This window comes from Microcaecilia unicolor, chromosome 5, assembly GCF_901765095.1.
Source record: "Microcaecilia unicolor chromosome 5, aMicUni1.1, whole genome shotgun sequence".
In the NCBI taxonomy this organism is placed as follows: domain Eukaryota; kingdom Metazoa; phylum Chordata; class Amphibia; order Gymnophiona; family Siphonopidae; genus Microcaecilia; species Microcaecilia unicolor.
This window is the reverse complement of record NC_044035.1, coordinates 260,223,363-260,242,807: the sequence shown is the minus strand read 5'-3', so window position 1 is coordinate 260,242,807 and position 19,445 is coordinate 260,223,363. Positions and strand designations below refer to the sequence as shown.

The 19,445-nt window shown below is 41.4% G+C and overlaps 1 protein-coding gene across 2 annotated transcripts in view; it reads right to left on the bottom strand.

Moving 5' to 3' along the window:
* Positions 1–19,445, bottom strand: part of DCBLD2 (discoidin, CUB and LCCL domain containing 2) — a 155,684-nt gene that overhangs the window by 77,970 nt on the left and 58,269 nt on the right. For both annotated transcript variants that reach the window (XM_030204054.1, XM_030204055.1), the window contains exon 2: positions 9,399–9,626. In XM_030204054.1, coding sequence (XP_030059914.1) covers positions 9,399–9,626 — 228 coding nt within the window. The remainder of the gene's footprint in view (positions 1–9,398; positions 9,627–19,445) is intronic.

Here is a 19,445-nt window from a genome sequence, read left to right as displayed (position 1 = left end):
GTTACCACCACAAGTATAACAGGTAGGTGGGGGGGACGGGCCTGGATCAGCCTGCCTGAAGTGCCCTGCAGTACCCACTAAAACTGCTCCAGGGACCTGCATACTGCTGTCATGGAGCTGGATATGATATTTGAGGCAGGCATAGAGGTTGGGGAAAAATATTTTTTAAAATTTTTTTTAGGGTGGGAGGGGGTTAGTGACCACTGGGGGAGTAAGGGGAGGCCATCCTCGATTCCCTCCAGTGGTCATCTGGTCATTTAGGGCAGATTTTTATGGCTTGGTCGTAAAAAAAAAGGACCAAGTAAAGTCGGCCAAGTGTTCGTCAGGGATGCCCTTCTTTTTTCCATTATCAGCTGAGGATACCCATGTGTTAAGCACGCCCCAGTCCCGCCTTCGCTATGCTTCCGACATGCCCTGTGAACTTTGGTCATCCCCGTGACGGAAAGCAGTTGAGGATGCCCAAAATCAGCTTTCGATTATGCTGATTTGGGCGACCCTGGGAGAAGGACGCTCATCTCCCGATTTGTGTCGAAAGATGGGTGCCCTTCTCTTTCGAAAATAAGCTTGTTAATCTTTTAACCATGCTGTTTGCTCTTCTTACCACTTTTGCTAATACATGGGATACATATAGTCTGGGCTTCCATGATTGTATTTTTAAACAATCTATGGCAGTTGATTGCAGAAATGGGGAAGTTTTTGTGCCCCCAGATGAGAAAAATAAGAAATGAAGTTGTGATATTAGATGGGAAGGTAACAGAAATTGAGAACGAGGTGAAAATAGTTAAAGCAGATTTGGCTAAACAGGAAAAGGATGTTTTAGAGTTGAAATCACAGCAAACAACAATGCTTAAAGACTTGGTTAATTTAAAGAGAAAATCAGAAATGCTGGAAAATACTTCAAAATCTAATAATCTGCGTTTTATAAATTTTCCGCAACAACCACTTATCTCCCCTCGGGAGATGCTAAAAAATTACCTCAGAGAAATTCTAGAGATAGAAGATAAAAATATGCCACCCTTTTCACAGGTTTTTTATATACCTGTGAAGGGTTTGGATCCTTTACAAAGGAATAATATTCAGAATGCGCAACCATTGGATGTTTCTGCCCTTCTTGAAATGTCGGATTCAGAACAGATAACACCAACTACTATGTTGGCCACAGTGGCGTTACCTTCGGACAAGATCTGGATTTTAAAGAAGTTTTTTCAGAATAAAGAAAAAACCTTTCGTGGTTTGCAAACTCGTGTTTTTCCAGATCTAGCGAGGGAAACGCAAAGGCGACGACAAACGTTTTTACAGATGAGACAGGAGACACTTCAACTTGGCGCAACTTTTTACCTTAAATATCCTTGCAAATGTTTAATCTCCTATCAAGCCGTGAAATATGTTTATTTTGATCCTGACCATTTGTCATCTTTTTTAACATCTAAGAGAGCTCCTAGTTAAGTAAAGTTGAATAGAAACTCGTCTGTATCTCAAAATTTGATTTATAAAGTTTATTACCTGTTTTCTCCTATTTAGGAATCTTGGACTCCTGTTGTGGACTTTAAATGAAGCTATATTTAATTTGTGTTATGAATAATATCTTTAGATTTAATTGTAACAGTGGATTTTTCTTTACAAGTTTATACTTGTTTACTATGTATAAAAACGATAAATAAAATATATAAAAAAAAAAACAATGCCCATGTCTGACAAAGTCCTAACCTTTGTGGTTGATCTTTTTAGCTTCATTTTAACCACTTTCCTCATTTTATCATAGCTGCCCTTTCAAAAATTAAATGCTGCTACAGTAGATTTCTTTAAGTTTTAACGATTTTTATTCAGGATCAAACATATCCAACATCTAACAACTAAATATCAAGTCTAAACAAGAACATCAAGTGATTACATGACAACAATCAAGCATAACAGAATAATAAGCAAAAACAGCAAAAAGCTGGATAACCTATGATCCCATTTTTGTTTTGTGAGAAGACTCCTGCTCCCTCCCCCCCTACCATTACCCCGGTTGTATACAAGTTCACCTTTCTCCACCCCCCCCCAACTGCACCCATAACTTAAACATACACTGAGATGACCCGGCATCTGGACTCTTATGACCCCAGGTCATCTTTGAAAGGATAACATCTAGTATTCCCAATCCACCCTCCCCTACCCAAGCACAGAACCCCAAAATAACCCCCAATATAACAGTACCAACTTAGGAAACACTCTGAAGTCTATTCAATACTGCACTTCTTGCTTTATGGGAGATAAGTTGCAAGTAACAATTCCAGATAGACATGAAAGCCCTTCTTCCCTTTGGAGAATTCCGAACAGCCCTTGCCTCCCACAACATAAGGGCATGCGGTCTATTTATCCAATACCAAAAAGAGGGAGGCTCCTCCTGCATCCAATGCTTAAGTATGCAATTCTTCCCCAATGCATAAGCTTTACAAAGTAATAAGCGTGAATTTTTGTCCGAGATCCCATATGCCTCCCATTTATTCAGCAAGACTCCCTTCCAGGAAAAGACTACACGATGACCAAAAGGAATCCCTAAGCATCAATGAAGCGCAGTACATTTCTTTAATGATTTCACTCCAGATATCAGCTCAAATTTGATTGTGTTATGATCACTTTTTCCCAGCAGACCCAACACAGTTACCTCTTGTACTATGTCCTGCATTCCACTAAGAACTATATCTAAAATAGCTTCCTCTTGTCGGTTCTTGGACTAGTTGTTCCAAGAAGCAGTCATTTATTATGTCTAGGAATTTTACCTTCCTTGAGCTACCTGATGTAACATTTATCCAGTCAATATTGGGGTAACTGAAATCACCCATTATTATACTGTTATCCAATTTGCCAGCTTTCCTAATTTCTTTAAACATTTCTTCATTTGTCTGTCTGTTCTGTCCTAGTGAACGGTAATACAGCCCTACCAGTGTACTCCTTCCCTTCACACATGGAATTTCTTTCCATAAGGATTCCACGCTGCTATCCATTTCATATAGAATGTTTATTTGGTTTGACTCAGTTCCCTCTAACATATAGCGCAACCCCCTCCCCTCTATCATTGCAACATAATTTGTACCTTGATAATACAGTGTTGTTGTTTTTTTTTGTTACATTTGTACCCCGCGCTTTCCCACTCATGGCAGGCTCAATGTGGGATTGATTGTCCTCCTTGCACCAGGTCTCTGAGATGTCTATTATATCTACCTCTTTATTTAGTGCTATATACTGTAACTCTCCCGTCTTATTTTTTTAGGTTTTTAGCATTTGTATATAGACATTTCAAACTGTTTTTTCCTTGCATCTACCAACTGCTTAGAAGTTGAAGGGGATAATTTGCATCCTTTACTCTGTTCTCCCATTAAAACATACCTGGCTTTCTTTCACCATTATATTGAAACCTCTCTTTTGGGATTTAAAAATCCTGTTTCAATAGTATCCTTCAAGGATACGCCACACACAACCATGTGCTCCTGGGTGACTGTCGGCTCCCCCCCCCCATTTTAGTTTTAAAAGCTGCTCTCCTTTTTAAATGTTAGCGCCAGCAGCCTGGTTTCATCTCGGTTAAGGTGGAGCCCATCATTTCAGAATAGGCTCCCCCTTTCCCAGAATGTTGCTTAGCTTTTAACAAATCTAAATTCCTCATCCCTGCACCATCGCCTCAACCATGCATTGAGACTTCAGAGTTCTGCCTGCCTCTTGGGTCCTGCTTGTGGAATGGGAAACATTTCTGAAAATGCTACCCTGGAAGAGTTAAATTTCAGCTTTCTACCTAAGATCCTAAATTTGGCTTCCAGAACCTCCCTCCCACATTTTCCAATGTCACTGGTACCCACATGTACTAAGACAGCTGGCTCCTCCTCCCCAGCACTATCAAAAATCTTATCTAGGTTACACATGAGGTCCACCATCATCATATCAGGCAGAAAAGTGACCAGGTGATCCTCATGTTCACAAGCCACTCAGCTATCTACATGCCCAATGATCGAATCATCAATTACAATAGCTGTCCTAACCCTTCCCTCTTGGGCAGGTGGTCCTGGACACACATCCTCAGTGCAAGAGGATATTGCATCTACTGGCAGGCAGGTCCTGGCTACAGGATTACCTCCAATTTCACCAGGGTGATGCCCTCCTTTTAGGAGACCTCCTTCCTCCTACGCAGTTTAAGGGCTGCCAGACTGGAGGTAAAACTTCTCTACAGTGCACCTGTAGGTCTCTATGTACCTCTCTGTCTCCCTCAGCTCCTCCAAGTCTGCTGCTCTAGCCTCAAGTGAACGGACCTGTTCTCCGATAGCTAGGAGCTCTTTGCATCGAGCACACAAATATAACCTCTCGCCAACTGAGAGACAATCACACATGTGACACAATGCAAAGACTGGTAGCATGTCTTGGTGCTGGACTACTCTGCATTTTAGTATTATTGAGTTTTTTTTTTTAATTGTTACAGTACTAGGGATATTAGATTAATATAAAAGAGCCTTAAGATTATATGGTATATTGTGAGTTTATTTGGCGTTTACTTTTCAGAAAGTAATTAAAACTCTGTAATAAAACTCTCCTCTTATTATCCTAATTAGAACAACTGACAAAGTAAGAATATAAATGAAGAGATATGCTAGGGGTGGGTATGAAGACTGAACTAGGCCCTGCTGTGCCTTCTAGAGGCTCTCTGTTAATGCTGCAGCCTGGTTCCATCCCAGTTATGGTGGAGTCCATCCTTTCAAACAAGCTCCCCCTTTCCCAGAATGTTGCCCAGTTCCAAACAAATCTAAATCTCTCATCCCTGCACTATTATCTCAACCACGCATTAAGACATCAGCTCTATCTACCTCTTGGGTTCTGTGTATGGAACGGGGAGCATTTCTGTGGCAGAAATTTCAAGTTTAAACTACGGGAAAATGAGTCTTATACTATGGAGGTATCAGGCGAGTTCCCACCCGGACAATTCCCACCCACCAATTCTCCCCCACCGAGACAATTCTCACCCCCCCCCCCCAGCCTTTTTTTTTTAACCGACCATAGCTTCTTTCTTGTATCGAGTCCCAAAAGTCCTGATGGTGCTTTTCTTTAACGGCGTCTGGAACAAGGATGTTAGACAGCATACGGATGTACACAGAGGATGTATAACAACAGAATAAGTTTTCATAGGTAGAGTAGTAATTTGTTATAAATCATAATCAGTGTGTCATTTTGAGGGGCTGAATTAGGTTGAAATCTAGTTTGGGGATGTGGGGGGCATAAATAGAGTAGTAATTTGTTATAAATTGTAATCAATGCATCATTTTGATGGACTGGATTAGGTTCTAAGCTAGTTTGGGGGTGTGTGTGGGGGGCATTGCCCCCTGCACATGAACTGCAGTATATATTTATCTATTTATTTCTTTCTTTATGTATGACATTTAGACTCAGGATTAAACATGAATTAGGTTGAAACCTAGTTTGGGGGTGGGTGGGGGGGCCACTGCCCCCCACACATGAACTGCATGTTTGGATGGGGCAAGGGATGAGTAAAAGATAATGTTTGGGGGGGGTAGGGGGTACTGCCCCCCTCCCCCCAAACGATCTGGAAGTGAAAAGGGAGGGAGATTACTTGCCTTGTGTGTTTTGTAATTTTGGGATTATGGGTGGGAATTGTCCTAGTTGGGAATTGGTGGGTAGGAACTGACCTAGAACCACTATGGAGACTAGCTAATAAAGTTTGACTTTTTATAGATTCAAATTTTCTTCATCAATAAACGTACAATTTCTCTTTTATCCCCAATCTTTAAATCACCAACACACAGAAATTTGCTCTCTTACCCAGAGAAATGTCCTCTTCTCTCAGAACTTTTCAGAAAGAAGGTTACCTGGGACCTTTCCTCTCTATATAGTTTTGATTGTAAGGGGCCTGTTACAAAACAGACCCTTTGAACTTAACACAGTAATCAGGTTACCCTAGTAACCTTTGCAGCTATACTAGCTTCCTCACAGTATCTTAATTAACATTTAATTCAGGTCAGTAGCACTGCTCTCTCTCTTTCTGGCCAAAAAACAGAAAATAACTTTTTCTTTTAAGACAGAAAAGCTTGAGCCCTGCTGTGCTACTATCATTTTTAATACTCTTGGCTGTTACAGTTAAGTTTCTACCTGGAAGAAGACTCCTCAATGGAAAGCACTGCCAGTGCCTCAGAAATAAGAGTACTGAGCTCCTCTTTATGAAACAACCTCAGTACTTTCTGTATCATCCCCTCCTCAGGAAGGAGTTTTCCCTCTTCTAACGGCTCTTTCAACGATGGTTCCTCTGAATATGAGGCCACATCAGATGAGGTGGGAGAAGCAGAGATAGCCTCATCTGCCCACTCTGGATGTCTAAACAAGATCTCTTTTGAGCTGAGGGGCAGCGGGGTGAGAAACCAAAGCACCTTGCAGCAACTGGTTGTCCCTGCTTCATTAAATAGGTTTGGTGTAAGAGCATTATAAACTCCGGAGAAAACAAAGTTCCCAATGCAGAAGAATGCTCCGTCGGGCCCTGAGGCTGTAAAGTGGTGGTTGTGCTCCATATGTGATCAGAGGCTGCTTCTCACTGCTAGCTGGCCCTGAAAAAATGGCGCCTGTTTCTGCAGTCTAAGAACATAAGAGTAGCCATATTGGGTCAGACCAATGGTCCATCTAGCCCAGTATCCTCTTTTCCAAACAGTAGCCAAGCCAGGTCACAAGTACCTGGAATAAAACCAATTAGCAGCAACATTCCATGCTACCAATCCTGGGGCAAGCAGTTGCTTCCTCATGTCTGTCTCAATAGCAGAGTATGGATTTTTCCTCCAGGAGTTTTGTCCTGTAGGAGTCGCCATTCAGCCCGACTGTCCCAAGCGCAGTGTCCCAAGCAGTGAGTCGGGATCCCTCCTCTGCACCAAATAGAACTTGCAGCCATCCAAGTGGTTCCGAGTCAAACTTTAGTCGGACTTGTCACTGCCGCTGCTCCCCTCAAGCTCACAGTCTCCACAAGTCTTACCACAGATAAAAAGATTCAGGGTTGATACTCTATCCCACGCTTTCCAGTAAACCTTTTTTTTTTAGGTTGTTGTGCTAGAAAAGGAGAGCTCCACAGAAACAGGGGAGAGGTGAAGGGAGGGAAGACGTAAACTTGCTGGGCACCAGAAACAGGAATCTGAAGACTTCCAGATATGACTCTACAGACTCAAGTCACCCTCACCCAGACACCAGGAGTAAAGTACTCAGAACCAGAGGCTGAAAAGTGTGTCCATCTGCCTGCTGGAAATGGAAAATACTGGGGAGCTGGACTGAAAGCCAAGACAGATATGTTTCAGCTTAGTTTTCAGTTCTCTATCTCCACCTGCTGATTGATAGACATAACTATCCCACAGGTTCTGGAATAGTGGCATATCAAACACTGTGAGTGAATAAATAAATAAATAAATAAATAAAATATTCCCAGTCTTGGGGGGAGTCATTGCTTAAAAGGCAACACCTGGTGGCCAGATTCAGGGCTCATGATTGCAGGATTCAAGGAGAAGCCTTGGTGCATGGTCCCTGGCTGAAAGTTGTTACCGCAATGGGTACAGGGATATACTGTGGGGAACAGAGGAAGACAGTAAAGAAAACACCCAGGTAATTGTGAATGAAGACTCAGGGGTTCAGATCCAAGCCCTGGTTACAACTGAGCTAGAAGATAAAAAAAACAAAACAACAAAAACACACCCAAAAACCAAACCAAACCAACAACAAAAAAAGTCTAACAGCAGAGGGGAAACTGCTGGGTCAAAGAAATCCAAGGACCTATTCCTTGCTATATGAGCCATGCACTATGATCATCTCAGGGCTTTGGTTTTGTTGATCTCATCCCTTTAAGGTGCATATCTGAATGCCACATTCACAGCATTTAGGTATATAGAACTAAATTACAGAATCAGATTCCTCTAGAAATTCAAAAGTGCACATGCATACTTGCTTTTGAAACCTGGCTATTTAGATCTATCTTTTGTTTTATCTGATTGGAATTAACTGTACTTATTATACATAAAATGTTATTTACTGCTGGAAAATTTGTTTTAGTTTATAAAATGTTTTGTGCATAGTAAATTGAAACTGCATCGGTTGTACCACATTACAGTGGTATATCAAATCCACAACCCTTTACCCATTTAGGTGTTTCAAAGCAGGCAATAATGCCTGTTGTGAAGGATATATCCATCTGTCAGTCCACATGCTCTTGTTTGGAAAGCTTGTGGGATGATGCAAGTTGTGCCTGTGTAAGTCAAGTTCCACATGCACAAGCGGAGAACATGGTAGAGGATCAGTCAATGGCGGGCAGGGAGCCAGGACCCCCTTCCTGCTAAAATAGAAATGAGCTGTAAGGCAGGTAGGGATCCTGGGTCCTTCCTGTCAAAGCTCAGAAGAGATACCTACAGAGGAGCTTGGGGTATAGATAAGGGAGGGAAAAAAGTGAGGGGCAGGATTGGGGGTGAGGGAGGGACAAGTGTGAGGAAGAGAATGATGCTTATAGGGAGCTAGACTGATGAGTAGACTATGCACACCCTCCTTTTGAATTTACCCCCCTGCACTCACACCTTGTCCACCTGGAAACACAGAATTTAGTCACTGTGTCCATAAGAAATACGCTTTTAAGCAAGCACTTTACAAACATGTTATGTTATTTCTATGCCTTAATTTTCTATTCCTCACTCACAGCACTATCGAGATAGAAGCCCTAGCTCACTCGGTTCTATTTTTAGGCATTTATAAATTTTAAATTTAAATGTTCAATTCCCAGTTAATTCGGGCTTTTCTTTGAGGGAAAAAAAGTTATAGAAGTTCAAATATATAACTTTTCCATACTGTTTATGGACCCATGACACGAAACATAGGCCATTCTCAACATTTTGGATCTGAGACTTTAGACATCTTTTCCCAGAAATGGTCACAAATATGCGAAGTGTCTATTCTGCTCATTCTCCACCCCTACAAATGCCTAGGTGTACTGTATAGCATACACACCCCTACTTTTGAGTGCCAAGTTTTATGCAGGTATACCCCCGGGGCAGTTTGTAAGCATCTAACTGAGCATACAAAATGCTGTTTACATGTTCAAATCACTTTAATACCCCCTAAATGAATAGCTATGTCTATGAAACTTCCCTCGAAAGCGTAAGCAGTTTTGAACAAGATATGCAAGGAGAATCAGACTACAGGAAGTAGGCATTACAAATAAAATAAATAACAGGCTGACATCTTGAAATAAATGTTTAAGTACAGCCTTATTTTCTGACCCAAAACAGCCATCATCCCCAATGGCTAATAAACATGGAACCCATGTCTTTCACAAAGAATAAGAAATGCATAAAAATCTTTCCAAAGGAAGAGACAGTTTTAAAAAAAATGTATTAAATTCCTCATACCTATCTCAGTCCTGCTGGATCCAATTCCATTGTATATCCTTAAGTAACTGAAGTGGCAGGAATCAAAGTCCTCTATATCAAAGTCTCCAAATCTGAGCTGAATCCTCTCCCCTGGCTTCACACGGATCTCCCACTCGCACACAGTGCTATTGGGGTAAGTTTGCGGGTAATTTTTAGAGGTAAGAGTTCCACTTTCAGGTCCCATGACAGTGTGTCCACATCCATCTCCTAAAGGGAAAAAAATGCTCAAATAAATTTTAAATAGCAAACGGTAAAACAGCAGTGGGATACAGAAATTTGCGGCAAAAATCACCTCTGAAAGAGAAGGATATCTGAGTTTGAAACAGGTTTTTTTCCCCTAAATAGCAGATTTGCTAAGTAGCCTGAGGCAGCTCTAACTGCACAGCCTAAGCCCATACAAGACCAGAAACAGAACCATCAGCTTACGACCAAGGCCAAAAGACAAATCTTGTGGACAACCAGAATGGAAAAACTATTCTATAAAAGCTTTCAGATGCCAACAATGGTATTTTTTTTTTATCTGATCCTGCAGTTAGCTCTCCATGTAACAGTGTTCTGCAATATAGAGAGTTGTGTTTCGTGGTATCAATTTCACAGAACATAGGATCTATGAAGAGAATAAGCTGGAACCAGTACAAATACAAGGCGCAGGACCTGGGGACACTCCATGAAGCTAACTGGTAGCAGATTTAAAACTAGCTGAGATATAAGACTAGTTGAGATATAACTATTATAGCTCTGAAATTTACTGTTATACCATGGGAGATCAATAATAAAGCTGGGTTTAAAAATGGGTTTGGACATGATGCTGGAGTACAGATCCATTAATAATTAGGCAGTTGTAAGGATTAACACCTACTATTTCAGTGAATGAGCAGCAGGAAATGGATCTCCTCATTAGAATCTGCTCAGTACTTCCAAGTGACCTACACAAATCCTAATGGGGAGAGACAAGGATGCTGGGCTTGATGGATGATTGGTCTGACCTAACATTCTTATGACAGTTCTTGAGGAAAGAGAGAAAAAGCAAAAACACAACAACAGTGACTGAAACGTTTAGGCATTCCTGATTTTAAAAGGGCACTAGCAACTATGATGACTAATTTCCTAACAATAAGCCAAACAAATGGCCCAGCTTCTTATCATTTATAACAAACTCTTTATTTTCCTCTGTTTCTTTAAAAAACATTTTTTTAATAAAATGTTTCTTACATAAATTCAACTTGACTTATACATATATATATACTAGTAAAAAAAAGCCCGTTTCTCATTGAAATGAAACGGGCGCTAGCAAGGTAATCACCTTCTGCCATTAATGTTTTTAAGGGAAGTTCCAGCGTCCCCCTCCCTCGCTCCCAATTCCAGGGTCCCCCCTCTCTCCCAGTTCCAGGGCCTCCCTTCCCTCCTCCCTCCCAGTTCCAGGGTCCTCCCTCCCAGTTCCAGGGTCCCCCTCCCTTATTCCCAGCTCCAGGGTCGTCGTCCCTCCCTTCCAGTTCCAGGCCCCCGCCCTCTGAATTTTAAAAGTCATCCTGACTTACCTCGTCGGGGTTACAGCAGCAGCGGTAAAAAGCGTGCAGGCACGGCACTTACTTCAGTTTTCCCTTCTCTGTCTCTCAGCTCTGGTCCCGCCCTCATTTCCTGTTTCCGCAAGGGCGGGACCAGCGCTGAGAGACAGAGAAGGGAAAACTGAAGTGCCGAGCCTGCACGCTTTTTACTGCGCGAGGTAAGTCAGGATGACTTTTAAAATTCAGAGGGAGGGAGGGGGGCCTGGAGCTGGAAGGGAGGGATGACGACCCTGGAACTGGAGGGAGGGGGAACCCTGGAATTGGGAGGAGAGGGGGGACACTGGAACAGGGAGGGAGGGGGGAAGGACGATGACCCTGGAACTTGGAGGGAAGGAACGAACTTCCGGTGGGTGAATATTATATGCAGCCTTCCCTTCTCTTCGAGGGCGGGGCACTGAGAGCGCGTGCGAGGCCTGTGGTCAGTCCCTTCTCCTTCTGACGTCGCGTTTCTTTCCCTGGGCGATTACGAACCCTACGAACACTACACGGCTTCACTGCCACGAAGTCAGCTTCAGAACGTTGGAGGTGCGAATTATTATATTGTATATATATATATATATATATATATATATACTCCGGAATCATGTCCAAACTCTTTTTTTATCTCAACGGGAGACTGGGGGCAAATATATAACTGATAATCCAAATAAATGGCCCAGCATCTTATCATTTATAGCAAATTCTTTATTTTCATCCCATTCTTTAAAAAATGTTTATAAAAATTTTTGTTATATAAATTCAACTTGATTCAATTTATAAATTCAACTTGACTTTATAAATCTAATCAAGTCAAATAAAGTTAAATCAAGTTGAATTTATATAAGAATTTTAATTTTTTTTAAAGAAACGGAGGAAAATAAAGAATTTATTATAAATGATGATAAGACGGTGGGCCATTTGTTTGGATTATCAGTTATATATTTGCCCCCATCTCTCAGTTGAGATAAATCATTAAGTGTGTCTGTCCAAAGTTCAATTTCCTAACAAGGCATCACCTATCTGCTGCCAGGAAGTCTCACAGAAGCAATAGAAGCACCGTAACTGCACACCTGCACTATCTGACGGGGACCTAGGAGACTAGTCTATGAATTATGTGAGATGCATACAGAAAATCAAAGATTAGAGAGAGGTAAGTCCAGAAAGATTATTTTCGCCCTAATAATTCAAGAATTCATTGTAAATCAAATGACAGTTGAGCTGTTAATGTAATTCATGCAATGGTCATGAATGACATCAAATGTTTTATCTATAACATCAATACACAATATTCTCTGCAGAAGAATAAAGAATGGAAGCACACCTCAGCTCAATGACAGCTATATTTCACATATAGCAAGTACCCATATTTCCCTGCACCACAAGGCTTAATCTTTACTAATTTTATACGATTATAAACATAATAACCAAGCATATTCCGTTTGTACAGAAAAGGGATTAAAGGAGAAGAAATAAACCTAAGAAAATATACAATTCTATGCCTCCCATTGTCCACTATAGTGGGGGGGGGGGGGGGGGGGGGAGGTCAACCACATAAGTTAAGGAATTTACATCAATCAACTCAGGAAAAAGAAAAGGCAGCTTGAGTGCACATAGTAATTATTATTTAAGCCAAACTAGATAACTAGTTTGAAACTCATAGAAGGACTAACATTCAGCTCCAACTTTATTAGCAACCAAAAAAGATGGCACTTGAGTAGGATGAAAATAAGCACATATTTAACCAACTTGTATTTCATCATACACTTACAAGGACATTTTAAAAAGAAAAGGGCTCTGAACTGGAGTACCCCAGGTCTCAACGTTTCTGAGTCTCTCTTGATACACTGGGATATACCATAATCTTACCGTTCATAAACAGGACTTCCTTGTACTTTAAGAAAAATCACAAAACAAGGTCTCTATCTGTTTTTAAGGCAAAAGTCGCTATCAATGTTGTGAATTCTTTTAACTCTGTGTCAGATGTCTCAAGGATCTCCGAAACATTTAAAGCTTCTACACCTTTTCCTTTATATTTATTAAGATTTTGAAATAAATTAGAAGTCTTCACTTGTTACAGAAACTTTGATGAACGGAACAACCAAAAATGAACATAATTGTTTTTTACACAGGAATAATAAATGAGTGGTAGAAACGTAAACAGTGGAGTAATTCAAACAAGGAAATGAAAATATCAAAATCAGTAGCTTAATGCAGAACACCTTCCTATTACTATATTTCGGAGTCCACATCAGTAACAGCGTAGCAGATGATAGACACTTTTTAAATCAAGAAAAGACCACAATTGGTCTAGGACAAAGACAAGATATTTAACCCCCAAGTCTAACATTTGCATTGGTACCAAAGGGAAAAAAAAACTTAGCCTCTAAGGACAAAGTCTCTTGCCTCATAGAAAGAAATAATTTTTTATGTTCCTGTGTGGTCCATGAAACATCAGGATAAATCCATATTCTCTGTCCCATGAAAGAATATTGGGTTTCTTAAAGTAAAGGTGGATAAGCTAATTAAGCCTTGCTCAAACACACAACCAGGGGTGGACTACCTATCAAGTGTGACTAAATTTGATAGGCGCTAAGGGAGATGGGGCTTCCTACCTCTGTGGGTCCTCAAGCACTGCTACTACTACTACTGCTTATCATTACTATAGCACTACTGCCCTGCTGTTTCAATGGTCCGTCCACCTCTGCACAAACAGGCCAATAATGTTTCTCTCTCTTGGACCTCTTCACTCAGCGGTCCTTTTACAAAGGCGTGCTGAAAAATGTCCTGCGGTAGTGTAGGCGCGAGTTTTGGGCGCACGCAGAATCATTTTTCAGTATACCTGTAAAAAAGGCCTTTTTAAAATTTTTTGCCGAAAAAGGATGCGAGTCAAAATCAAAATTGCCGCACGTCCATTTTGGGTCCGAGACCTTACTGCCAGCCACAGATCTAGTGGTAAAGAATCTGGGCGGTATTGACCTATGAGCGCCAGAAAATAAAAAAAATACTTTGCTGATGCGTGCCAACATTGAAATTACCGCAAGGGCGGTAACTCCAATATGGCACGCGTTCGGCGCACATAGGCACCTACGTGGCTTAGTAAAAGGGGTCCTCAGTGATTCCAGAATTGCTGACACATTAAGAACCTCAGTACTTTGAAGCCCTGGATGACTTTTTAGGAGAAAATATACCTTATTAAAAAGGTGGCACGTTAAAAGTAGGTATATTTAAAACTTTCGAAAACTATTTCTTTCGTGTTTCTAAGGGGGTTTGACCTAGAACTTTAGGAATGTTTAACACTCTCATGTTCAAATGCCTGGAATAAATAATCTGTTCCAGCTTTCTATGAAGAATAATCTTATCTTGAACAAGAGCATTTATTGATGATTTTACTTATTTAGTGTCTCTCTAAAGCCCGAATCCTCTGCAACTGATCTTTTTAATATTTCCGTGCTTATTCAACAATTCTGATGTTAGTTATTAAGGAACTTAAATCCGTCAAACACTTGTAAATAGAAGTTTCCATTTTCAAAAGCAATGACCATATACCTTGTAAGAGAACTTCAGGCATAGATCCAGTTGTTACAGCCGTCGTCTCTGAAGTTCTAGTCACACTCCCCTAGGCACCAGAGCTGTTGTTGCTGCAGGGGGTATACAGACACAAGACTCCCTGGCGGTGAATCTACAAAAGCCGAAGCACTGGCTGGAACATTCTGGCTCTACAAAGAGCCTCCTAGGGTAGACGTCGCCATTACGCCCATCGGACAGTCTACTCCACATGGGTGCAGCATCTCCTGGGATTTTCTGTGGGCCATGAGACACCTCACTCCCAAGCAGTACAGGATCTCCACCAGACACAGCAGCGGAAGATGAACCCACACCGTTGTTACGAGAAGCCTCTAAGCAAAGTTGTCAATCTGTGACTGAGATAGCCAGCGAAGAACGCCATAACAGAGGTAATACTGGTACTCAAGACATACTCAGAGCTGTATCGCCCCCTGCTTAGTCCTTTTTCAACCTGAGTCTTCCATTATTCTTCTTTTGGGAGGTGGCAGATAATACAGTTGTACCATAGGAGGTATTGACTCTTTAGACATTTTCAATATCTCTATTAAATATGTTATGAACACTTCAAATGGTGGTACTTTTGGAAAGTTAATTTCAAATTCAATGTCCTTGTTCGATTCTCAAGAAATTGGACTTTAAATCTTAAATTAGTGTTAATTTTAATCAAAATGTTATTCACTTCCTGTATAGAAACAATATGTACCTTAGAGCAGGGCTCAACTGCATGATTCAAATTTTACTTTCAGCACCGCGTGGCAGAAGATAAGGCCTGAATATGCAGTTGCTCTTTCTCAACCCAACCCCCTACTGTCTGTATGACGGGGTCAGGGATGGGGCAAGGGGAACAGTGGTGGGTGCTGTATTCTGGGGGAGGGGGTATGGTTACCAGATGCCTGGTTTTAAAGTAAAGACCCCAACTAAAATATCTGCTGTAACCACTTGTTCCCGATTCCAAAAGGGACAAAAGTGCAGACAGGAACAGAGTTCAGAGTCTAGCAGTGAGCAAAATGTGCAGAGGCAGAGATCAGAACTAACTGGAAGCAAATGCATATGCTAAAGTCACTGCTACATCCCCGCCCCCTCCTTGTACACAAGCTTCCTGGTAAGGTCAAAGGAGGGAGCAGGAACAAGTGCCTTCAGTGTGTGCATTTGCCGAGACCAAGGCATTGCCTGCTACACTCTTATTACTGCAGATCCAGCCCATGACAGAGTGCTAAATGCACCCACAAGATTGTGGATTATAGGCAGGGGTGGGGGAGAGAGAGAAAGAGAGTGGAGAGAGAAAGAGGGGGCAGTTGCTCAGTGGTAAAAGAAGAAAAGATAAGGCAAATGCAGGAGGAAGGAGAAGGGGAAAGAGAATGGGAAGGGGAACGGGAAAGAGGGAAAGTGGAGGATGGAGGAGAGAGTTGATGCTGGATAAGAGGCGAAGAGATGTACACCCAATAGAAAAGAGCTGGGGTCTGGGATTTTGCTGGTATAACCAGGAATTTAGATGTTTGGGAGTGTGAGGGGAGAAGGGGGACTGGAGAAATGAGGGAAGGGGGGAGAGTGGGTTATTTACTATTAGGTATCTGGGGAGGGGAGTGGAGCAGGGTCAACAGCTGAGGGAATGGGGAATTCAAGAACAGCTGTTGGGTAGAGGGTAGAGCACAGACTATACAAGTGAAGTAGGAATGCAACAAGTGGAGACTTATAATTGACTAGTAAGGGAAAATGAAGAAAGAGGGGGACGATGAACTGGGAAGGGTAAGAGTGGAAAATAGATAATAGGTAGACAAGGGGTTAAGAAAAAAAAAGAAAATGGGAGCGAAAATATGGTGGTAAGATATGAAGAGATTGCCTGGGAAAGTAAAATAAACGATGGGAATGGGTGAAGCATAGTGCAAGATGAAGTGAAGAAATTGAATGGAGGAAAAGGTAAATAAATGGTAACTGGGTATGAGAAGAGATGGCTGGAAAGGCAGGATAGTGAAATGGGGTGATTAGAAGGGGAGAATTAATATGGGGACGACTGAACCAATGAGTAGCTACAGAGGGTACAGAAAAAAAGACAGAAGAGAGAAATGGGGTAAAATAAGAAGGGAAAAGTTGATGTCCAGATGTAGGAGAGGACAAAAGAAAAATGGACAGTGGACTCTGCAAAAGGCAGAGTTAAAAATTAACCAACCAACCAAACAAAAAAAAAAAAAAGGGGGACCAGGATCAAGTTAGTTAGAAGAACAATGTCTAGATGGCAAAGGTAGAAAAAAGCATTGTATTTTCACTTTGGTATTTGGAATATGGAATATCTCTGGGTTCCTTTTACTAAACTGCGGAAAGTGCTAGCGTGCACTTACCACAGATTAAAAGGCTTACCGTAGGACATGCTCAGGCAGTTCCCAATCAGCGTGCACTAAAATTATTTTCAAATGTGGAGGTGGCATGTCTGGGGAGGTGAAGAATGGGCATTTCTGCGCTAATCAGTTAGCGCTGCTACATTACTGTGATTTATAAATGTGAATAAAAAATTCTGGTTGTTCTGAGTCTGGCTCCTAGATTCCAAGAAAATTTGTTAAGGCCTGTCTTAGAGTCTTCCACAGCTGTCTGCAAAACATTTATTTTACCTTCCAATTTTTTATTCTTTTCTTGTTCCTGAAGTTTAAGATTAAACTTATTAAACTAATCCACAACACACGAAAAAGGACACACACTGGACATCATCACACACAAATTCGACCAAAATTGAACTATCCGACTCACAGACACAAGATGGATACCCACACCATGGACAGACCACTATAAAGCACATATCTCCCTCCTCTGGAAAAAAACACACAGAAACGCAGTCAACAAAAACGAACGAACAACATACACTACGAGAGGAAAGATAGACCCTACATCATTCTGGCAACAGGTCTACCAAAATGAACGACCACTAAACACCGACACCGTACAATTCCTCCTAGAATGGGATAACATATGTAAAACAACATTAGACACAATTGCCCCAATCCAAATCAGAACATCGCACAGGAAAAAATCAAATCCATGGTTCACCGAAGAGCTGAAAGAACTGAAAACGCAAGTCAGAAAACTAGAACGCGCATGGAATAAAAAGAAAGATGAACACACACTGAATGCATGGAAATCACTTAGGAGGAAATACAAATACACCACAAAACAGACTAAAAGACTACACTACAAAACTATGATTGGACCAAACTACAAAGACACGCACAAACTCTTCCACCTTGTAAATAAGCTGCTAGACACTTCACCTGTCACAAACAATAACAAAGCAATACCAGGGGTCGATGACCTCGCGAAATACTTCAAAGAGAAAATCACACAACTACGACTTAGAATACCCACCAGCCCCACCGAATACTCAACACTCCTGAACTGTCTAGACCCTGAAGACGGAATATACCCAGCAGACAGGATCTGGACCGAATTCGAAGTACTGTCAGAAGACCTTACCGTTAGAACGCTTAAAAGATTCGCCAAATCCCAATGCAAACTAGACATCTGCCCAAGTAACCTCATGAAATCAGCTCCTCATCAATTCATATTAGACTTAACGAACCACCTGAATTTCATGCTACAAAACGGTCTTTTCCCAAAGGAAAAAGGAAAAATCTTACTCACCCCAATACCCAAAGACACAAAGAAAAACGCTAGTGAATTAACTAACTACAGACCAGTTGCATCCATACCACTAATAACTAAAATAACAGAAGGAGTGGTAACCAAGCAACTCACAAGTTATCTCGACAAGTTCTCAATACTGCATGATGCCCAATCAGGATTCCGCTCGAATCACAGCACAGAGACAGTACTAACTACCCTACTGACCAAATTTAAGCAACGGATAGCAACTGGCTCCAATATACTCCTCCTACAATTTGACATGTCAAGTGCCTTCGACATGGTTGACCACGGAATCCTATTACACATTCTTGAATACTTCGGCATCGGAGGCAATGTCCTAAATTGGTTCAAGGGATTCTTAACTTCACGCTCATACCAAGTCACATTGAATTCAACCACATCTGCTGCATGGACACCTGAGTGCGGAGTACCGCAGGGATCTCCCCTCTCACCAACAATTTTCAACCTACTGATGACCCCACTAGCAAAACTTCTATCAAACCACAACCTTAACCCTTACATATATGCCGATGATGTAACGATATCTATCCCTTTTAAACAAAACATCAGCGAAATCTCTAATGAAATCAACCAAAGTCTACACATTATGAACACCTGGGCAGATGCATTCCGACTGAAATTGAACGCAGAAAAAACTCAATGCCTTATACTAACCTCCCAATACAATACAACAAAATTTACTACTATCAACACACCTAAACTAAACTTGCCAATTTCAGAAAATTTAAAAATCCTCGGAGTAACAATCGACCGCCACCTTACACTGGAAACTCACGCGAACAACACAGTAAAAAAGATGTTCTTCTCCATGTGGAAGCTGAAAAGAATAAAACCATTCTTTCCAAGATTTGTCTTCCGCACCTTGGTACAATCACTCGTATTAAGCCATCTGGATTACTGCAACTCATTATACGCAGGCTGCAAAGAACAAATAATGAGAAAACTTCAGACAGCTCAGAATACAGCGGCCAGACTCATCTTCGGAAAACCAAAATACGAAAGTGCAGCACCACTACGCAAGAAACTACACTGGCTCCCACTTAAGGAACGTGTCACCTTTAAAATATGCACATTAGTGCATAAAATCATTCACGGTGAAGCCCCAGCATACATGTCCGACTTGGTAGACCTGCCACCCAGAAACGCCAAAAAATCATCCAGAACTTTCCTCAACCTCCACTTCCCTAAGTGCAAAGGCATAAAGTATAAAGGACTACACGCTTCAACCTTCTCCTACAAGAGCACGCAACTCTGGAACGCACTACCA